Consider the following 8,710-nt stretch of genomic DNA (forward strand, 5'->3'; position numbering starts at 1 on the left):
CACTCAAACTTATTCGTCTACTGATGTCCTCCCACGCCATCTCTCCACTGACAACTCGGAACATATCACTTAGTCGAGCAGCTCGTCTCCTTTCTCCCAAGTCTTCCCAGCCCAAACTTTGTAACATATTTGTAACGCTACTTTACGTTTACGAACTATGAATACTTTTGTGTTAAGGGTAGAAAAATGTAGTATCGCTAAAAATCAAAGGGTTTCTATTCTAAATACGATCCTGAAGCTTAAACATACCCGTTCTTATGTTTTGATGCATTTTCCCAATTGAACGGTTTTGACTGCCCCTCCCCTCACACCCCTCACACCCCTCCCACTCCCTTATCTGAAAGAGATCCACAAGGCTTAAATTTAGGTAAAATAATCATGTTCGTACGTTGAACGGTTTAAGAGCTATGAATATTATTGTCTTAATGGTAGAGAAAGGGTTAATATCTCAAACATAGTGCATCCTAGAGTTATCGCCTCTCTATACAGAATTATTTTTCATGAACCTCAACACAGAACGGCAGTCAACAGTCAAACTAAGCGCTATCCATGAATCAAAACAAGGAAAGGACATTGTTCTATAAAACTACGCTTACTTCATGAACTCAAACAGGGAGGGGCACTCCATTGTACAACTAAACACCAACCACGAACTCAAACATGGAAGGGCAGCAACAGTAAAACTCGGCATCATTCACGAACAACAAACCGCACTACTGTAAATTCCATGAACATAAATAGAGAAGAGCAGCAAACATGAATCGAAACATGGAAGGGCAGCCAGTCGGAAAACTAGGCATCACTTCATGATTATGATGATGATGATGATGATGATGATGATGATGATGATGATGATGATGATGATGATTGTTGTTTAAAGGGGCCTAACACCTAGGTCACCGCCTCCTAATGGTATGAGATAAACGGAACGAAAATTAAAACTTCAAACTGACTAGAATTTAAAAGGAATTATATGAAAAAAATTATCGTAAAACAAAACAATCAGTGGATCCTATTCGCAATGCCTTCATCACTGGGATGATACTCATTATCAAAATGGGTCCAAAATCCAGGTCACTGACCCCTCACAATGATACTAATGACTGGTAAAGCAGGACCTTGGTGTTCCTCCTATAGTGGTACTATTCACACGTAATGTAGACCCATGATATGACACACATAATGGCACCACTCACAGGTAACACAAACCTATGGTGTTTCGCACATAAGGATACTACAGTACTCACAAGCAACACGACCCGTGGTGTTCGTCACTTAGTGGAACTAATCACAGGCCATGTATACTCAAAGTATTCTCATGGTTCTAATGCCATTATCCGTTGGTCGCCCCTTTTAGTCACCTCTTACGACAGGCAGGGGATATCGTCTTCGTGTGCGTCCCCCACTTACAGCGGGTAGACAGAGAGGAAAAAAAAGAAAAAAGAAGGAAATCGACACTTCGAAAAATGAAGTAACGGACAAAGAAAGACAAGGGTCACGAAGGGCGTGAAAATGAAAGATTCCCTAGGCCTCGAAAGCTCTAATACCGTCCGCGTCGGAAAAGAACAAGAGTTGACCAAGGGAGGCCGGACAGGATAGACGAAAGTGAGGAGCCTGGCACAAGTAAGTGGAAGCAATGGCAGGAACCAGCTATGGGTCACGTGGTCGCCAACCCACGCTCCAAAGCTAAAAATACCCTGGGCCCCTTTTAGTCGCCTCTTACGACAGGAAGGGCATAATGCGAGTGTATTCTTTATCTGCGTCCCCCACCCACAGGGGATCTTCATGAACTCAAACAGGGAAGACCAGACAACCGTAAAAGTAAGCATCGCCCGTGACTCGAAACAGGGAAGGGCAGTCCTCTGTAAAACTAGGCATCCTTAATCAATAGAAACAGGGAAGGGTAGCCCACTATAAAACGTTGCACCATCCATGAACTCAAAGAGGGAAGTGCAACCAAACGTAAAAATCGACATTATCCATGAACCCAAACAAGGAAGCGCATTCCGTTATACAACTAGGCGCCATCCAAGTACCCAAACAGGGAAAGGCAACCAACCGTAAAATAAATCCATGAACTCAAACAGAGTAGGGCAGTCCGCTGTAAAACTAGGCCTCGTTAATCAATCGAAACATGGAAGGGCAGTCAGTCGTATAACTAGGACTTCACATTGATGCTTGGGGAGGGTTCGCAGAGGGAGCGGAGGAAGGGTGGAGAAGGCATGGTGCAGTCGGTGCCATATTGTAAATTAGAATCGAAGGCCTCAACGCCGTCCATTCAGCTAAGGAGTCGGACTGAGACCATGCCATTGTTTTATTATTATTATTATTATTATTATTATTATTATTATTATTATTATTATTATTATTATTATTATTATTATTATTATTATTATTATTATTATTATTATTATTACACCGGAAGTACACCTACTCCGTACATTTAAGTTGAGTGCCTTTTAGAAGGCAATCTGTAATATGAACATTGAACTGTGTATCACAAGAAGTTTCGAACTATCTTCAGATGTCTTTACTGTCGACTTATGTGTCCTTTCTGGTGGGAGGATGAACAATTAATCTTCCAAGAAATTTGTATTTTCTAGGTTTGCAAAACTGAAATGTTTGTAGATTGCATTTTGTGTTCTAATGTTACTAGTACAGCTATCCTTCTTCATGAAATTATCAACCAATCAGAAATTTTGGATATTTATTAAATTAACCAATGAGAACTGAGGGTTTGTACAGGGCTTCGACCCAGAGAATTCTGGAACGTTCCCCTCCGCTATAAAAGCTGGGACCTTTTGGGCTATGTTATCTTTTTCCATCGCTCCAGTCAAGAAGTTTAGAATGCGTACATAGTGGAGGCAGTGAGCAAGCCTTGCCCGTCGTCGGAAGGCCCACCAGCTCAAGGTAATGGCAAACATCTTTTAATCATGTGTTAGTTTCAGAATGCTGACTTGAGGGGAAGGTTTCAAAATTATTTCTTAATGTAAATCTCAACACAAACTTTTCAATGTAAATTTTCAAGCAAGTCTAAGGACTTCATTCTGACATAAAGAATATTCACACTCTTTTAATTCCCATTCAACTTGGTGTTGGGGTGACTACGAGTTATTAAATTTAAAATTTATCTCTTCTTTTGGAACTTAATTTTTTCTCATTCCAGTCACCTCTGGAGTATAGGCTTAGCCTCTATAACTTCGGGCCATACGCCCAAATAAGGTTTTCAGTGTTTCAAAGAATATTTCTAAAGGAGTGCTAGTGTTCACCTCCTAGCATTTTGGTTTACGGCCAATATATTGAAACTTTTCTTTTGATCACTAAGGCCATGTAGAATAGGCACTTATTGCCTCTGTAAAATTTTAACTATTTTTACTCAAGTGTAATCAGACTCTCGAGCAGGTAAGGCAGTAAAATCTATTTTCTAGATTTGTCTAGTATTTGGATAAGATAATTCTGTCTTGGAGAGGCGGGAATGTTGTAAATTTTGGAGCTCAGTCTCCTAGAGGGTAATTGTTTGGGGCAAAGATGCTCTTTTGAATATTGTATATTGTAACTATGGAGCTTCAGGCTCATTCTGGAAATTATTGTGTACCTGAAGTTTAATCATTATTGTTATTAGAGCGGACGAGCTCACCTTGTCTATCCAACTTTTATTTGGTGTTGCTCATCAAGGTTTAAGTTCACAAAAAAGGAAAGAAATAAAATTTCAAAATTTAGAGTTTTAAATTGTACTTTGATTTTTTATCTGCCCACCCATTCACCCCGGCACCTTCTTACACCTCTGCATTCCACAGAATTCCCGGAACAGTTATTATTAGTACACTTATCATTATTATTAATATTATTATTAAAGGAATTTTTCGTGGACCACAGAGGTAAGGGAGCGCCTAGGGTGAATGGCTGGGCAAGGTAACACTTAGAGCGAAAATCCCTCTAACAAAAAATTGGAAAATTTATTTCTTTCCTCTCTTAAAACTCAAATGGAGTAAATGAACGATTTAACAAGAACCAGAAATTCATATGAGTTCAAACATTCCTTGGCAATAATAATATATAACACAGAGCTCGTCAGCTCCCACAACACAGCGGACTTAGAAGTCCTTAATCAGGTACAAGTTTAATGGGAAGAAACTCCCAGTTATTAACCTACGTATGGAAGACCATAATTGCTCCTAACAGGTGCAAACATTATAGAGTCTTAAATCCAATTACATAGAGGCTAGCCTCAATAAAGAGATATGTCGCTTTGTTACATTTTCAGGTACAGTAGTAACCAATTGGGTGAACCCACTTCACAGTGTTCATACACAGTTTGCCCCATGGTGGGTTCATTAATTACAGAATTTCACAAACAGGTGAAGTACTGATACACACGGGAACCTAAATGTAGACAAGGTTACCCGCAAAAACCATAATGAATGTACAGGGGCACATTATCCATTCTACTAGGCCTTAAGTAGGAAAAGAAATCGGTTATAACAAATACAGGCCATTAACAAAAGGCAAGCAGGCGAAAGACCAGCACTGCTTAAAATAATATTCTGGAAAAGACAAGAACCTAAGTAGTCTTAAGGCCTAATGACACAGAGGCTAATCCCGTGCTAAAAGGGTGACTAAAAGGGGAACATTTAAAGGTCGAGACGAATTTCCAAATTTAGAGGCTAAATAAATTTTAGTCACTCATCTCAAAACTAGGAGGGTAGAGTTCCTAGGGTAACCAATCGTGCTCCCTTACATTTAATATTTTTCCAATAGGGAACATAATTTTATTCCGAAGAGTGCGCAGAAGGTCCTACATTACAGCGAAAAATGAAAAGCTTACATATTGTATTTTATGGAAAAACCACTTAAATCTTCCCCTCATAACACACGCCGGGATAATCACATGAAAAATGAAAACCTACAACCTGTTTTCCAGTCATTGGCCGGGTCAGGGATGTAATGAATGAAGCAGATATAGGCTGTTAGTACGATGGGGTCGCCACTCCCAAAGTGATTTATTAGTGAATGATAGATGCTATGAAATGAGAATGGAGAGTGTTGCTGGAATGAAAGATGACAGGGAAAACCGGAGTACCCGGAGAAAAACCTGTCGCGCCTCCGCTTTTCAGCACAAATCTCACATGGAGTGACCGGGATTTGAACCACGGTATCCAGCGGTGAGAGGCCGACGCGCTGAGTTTGAGGATAATCACATATTTAGGTTAATTCTGACATTACCTGTTAGCGCTGGATCTTCTACAAGCCGGCCACCCCATGCTTCCTGCCCACTCTAACCTCCGACAAGTCGCGCTCACAATCACTGGAGCAAATCAGACAAAACGGTTCTATTGCACTCGGCTTAGATAGATCCCCACGGAAAGTTGTAGACTATATTAGGATTCAGACCGCTGATAGGGTAAATTTTCATTCACTAACCTGAGTTCTGATTGGTTAGAAACTTTCATTACCGGCCTGTGATAGACAGATTACATTAGAGGAGGAACCAGGAGTAACTTTGATAACTTCAAATCATAAAAGAAACATTGACAAGAAAAAAAAAAGATTTACCAACTATAACAATTTATTTTTTTCTGTAGATTAACTGGGACTTAGCCCACAAGAGAACGCTAGAAAATACATACCAGAGCCATCTAACCATCACGGAAGGAAGTTTTACAAAGTCTTAAGAGTTCTTAATCACTGTCAGAGATAGCCATAGTGGAGAAGGCGCACAATTTACAGTAAATAGCCGGGGAAGGTATACCCCTGGTATTATTATTATTATTATTATTATTATTATTATTATTATTATTATTATTATTATTATTACATGAAAAGTTGTGTTATCTTAAGGTTACCGCAAGGAACTTCCCACGCTTCACCACTGCAAGTTAAGTAAACCTGCCGTATCTAAGGAAACCACTTCAGATATCTTATCAACATTTCATTACAAAAAGAAAACATTAGGTAATGATTGTGATGGCTTACTATCGCTATGTCTTGATAAGTGCAATGATTATTTTGCATGGCAACATCTTACTCTGCAGGTCGATATGCACCGAAAGTTGGCATTACGAAAATTAGCCTCTTTATCACAGTCCATTTCTAGCAAACCATACGTAGTACCTAATTGATTTGATAACGCTAGGTAATTCTAGACGAGCATGAGAAAGTGCGGGATTCTCCTGCGACTCCATACAATGCGAATGCGGTGAAGAGCAGCAGTAGCGACCGCCCTCCCCCTCCTCGCCCCCCCCCCCTACTTAGTGGTCAAAACATCAGAGTAGTAGAGACTTTGCATGTGCTGTGAAGAAGGGTAGCAGGGATATATTTGTTTGCCAAGGTCATGGACACGCGCATTCGTCAGTCTAGCAGTTTCTTTAGTGTCTGTTAGTTTCTTAGTGGGTAGTCAAACACTAAATGGTTTTTAATTGCATAAGCACGCTGTATTCTATGTAATTGTAATACAACGTACATCTGTAATATTGTTCCTTTGGTGAAAGTTTTATTGTAGGTCTATAGTATTGAATCAAAATCTCAAAAATAAATTTTTACCGCACATAAGTTGATAAATTGTCACCGAAGCACGTTCACTATTCTTCCCGAACAAGTTAAACATCACGCTAATGCTTAATTCCACTGCCAGCTACACACGCTTAACTAAACACTGATTAAGAATGGTGTTCCATAACTTCCTTCTAAGCAGTCCTTAAATTAAAACCATATTACGTACACACTGGTTAGCCGAATCTTAAAAAAGGTTGGTGCACTTGGTCAAAAGACTGCTAAAAACCTTGATTAATTAATTTTTTCAATGACCTATGTTGTAGTAATATTGAATAAATAGTTAACTTGTAACACATACACATCCTATTACTGTCGTTATCAACTTCTCTCTCTTTGGAGTAGTCTTGTTCGGCAAAATTTGGAATCACTTCATGGGAAACTTCATTCCACATTTGAAGCTTTTAATTTTATTTAAATAGTCTGCCGTTAGTAAATCCTACATACGAGGACGATTTTGTATTTCTATTATTAACTTTTCAGCATCTATATTGGAACCGACATTTTGAACGAACTAATAATACGAATATAAACGCATCGGACTCTTCTGCTGTCGGTCAGAGTTTCCAGGTTCGCCTTTTATACAAAAACCTGACCCTGAGCGTGAACGTCACGGATATCACCCGACAATTTAACATCTTAATATCACCGTAAATAATGAAATTTGAGGAAGAGCCATTTGTTATTGCCAGCTACACGATCCCGTTGTCCATTTGCTGTTATCTCATCACGAAGGGGAGATAGAAGAAAGCTTCTAGATCGTTCCATCTGGCGTGCAGGCCACGTGTTCCGTTGACGTCGCGGTATGCCTTAGCAAGTTGCACCGAGCTTGCTAGAAGCATGCGTTGCATCACAGACTATATCGTGCACAATTTAAACATATGAAACAGGCCATGCGGTCTCCAGTTCGATCACAGGCAACTGCAGGCGTAACCGGATGGTTCCTGTTTCAGTACTTTAAGGCAGAAACAGGTTCCAAGAAGGACATTCCAGGAATCATTACTGAACAACGGGAGGCAAAAGTATTCAGTCAGCACTCATTTTTGCCAGTAGTCTCCCATGATTCACCCCTTCAAATGCCTTAGATAGGTCAATCACTATACAATCCATTTGACCTCCTGAATCCAAGATATTTGCTATATCTTGCTGGAATCCTGTAAGTTGAGCTTCAGTGCAATAACCTCTCCTAAAGCCGAACTGCCTTCTATCGAACCAGTTATTAATTTCAGAAACATGTCTAATATAATCAGAAAGCATGCTATCACAAAGCTTACACGCAATGCATGTCAAACTGACTGGCCTGTTATTTTCAGCATTATTTCTATCACCCTTTCCTTTAATACACAGGGGCTACTATAGCAACTCTCCATTCATTTGGTATAACTTCTTCATGCAAACAATAAACAAATAAGTACTTCACATATGGTACAATATCCCAACCCATTGTCTTTAGTATATCCCACGAAACCTTATCAATTCCAGCTGTTTTCTAGTTTTCAGATTTTGTATCTTATTGTAAATATCATTGTTACCATAGGTAAATTTTAATAATTCTTTAGTATTAGTCACCTCCTCTATCCGCACATTATCCTTGTAACCAACAATCTTTTGTATACTGCTGACTGAATACTTCTACCTTTTGAAGATCCGCACATACACACTCCCCTGTTCATTAATGAATCCTGGAATGTCCTTCTTGGAACCTGTTTCCGCTTTAACGTACCTATACTTACCCGTCTATTTTTAACTAAAATTTGAATGACTACCAATTATGCTTACCAATCCATTACGATCTAGAAATCCCCCAGTTTCCCACATACCCACTCCATCGTTTCGTTTAAATCCCCAATCATCTTCCAGTCAGTATCCCTGCTACACAGTATTCCACTGATAACTACCTCCGCTTCCTTAAACAACACCTGGGCTGCATTTACCAGATCCCACACATCGCCAACTATGTTGGTACTTATACCAGCTTGCCTTACGTTGCTGGTACCAACGTGAAACACTACCACCTTCTCCTTTCCCTCCTTCTCTTCTACTTCCCTCAACAACTGCCTCAACATAATTCCTGGATAATACTCTACCCTGGTTCCCTTTCCTCTACACACTTTCCCCACATGTCTAACAATGGAATCCCCCATGACCAGAGCCTCAACCC

The 8,710-nt window shown here is 39.7% G+C and overlaps 1 protein-coding gene across 4 annotated transcripts in view; it reads right to left on the reverse strand.

Annotated features, from left to right (window-relative positions):
• The window catches only part of Idua (alpha-L-iduronidase), a 276,679-nt gene extending 271,329 nt beyond the window's left edge, over positions 1-5,350 (reverse strand). For 3 of the 4 annotated variants that reach the window (XM_067145339.2, XM_067145341.2, XM_067145338.2), the window contains exon 1: positions 5,224-5,350. In XM_067145339.2, coding sequence (XP_067001440.2) covers positions 5,224-5,261 — 38 coding nt within the window. In that variant the 5' untranslated portion in view covers positions 5,262-5,350. The remainder of the gene's footprint in view (positions 1-5,223) is intronic. The other variant, XM_067145340.2, reaches the window with a different exon arrangement.
• Between the last annotated feature and the right edge of the window lie 3,360 nt (positions 5,351-8,710).

Source organism: Anabrus simplex, chromosome 4, assembly GCF_040414725.1.
Source record: "Anabrus simplex isolate iqAnaSimp1 chromosome 4, ASM4041472v1, whole genome shotgun sequence".
In the NCBI taxonomy this organism is placed as follows: domain Eukaryota; kingdom Metazoa; phylum Arthropoda; class Insecta; order Orthoptera; family Tettigoniidae; genus Anabrus; species Anabrus simplex.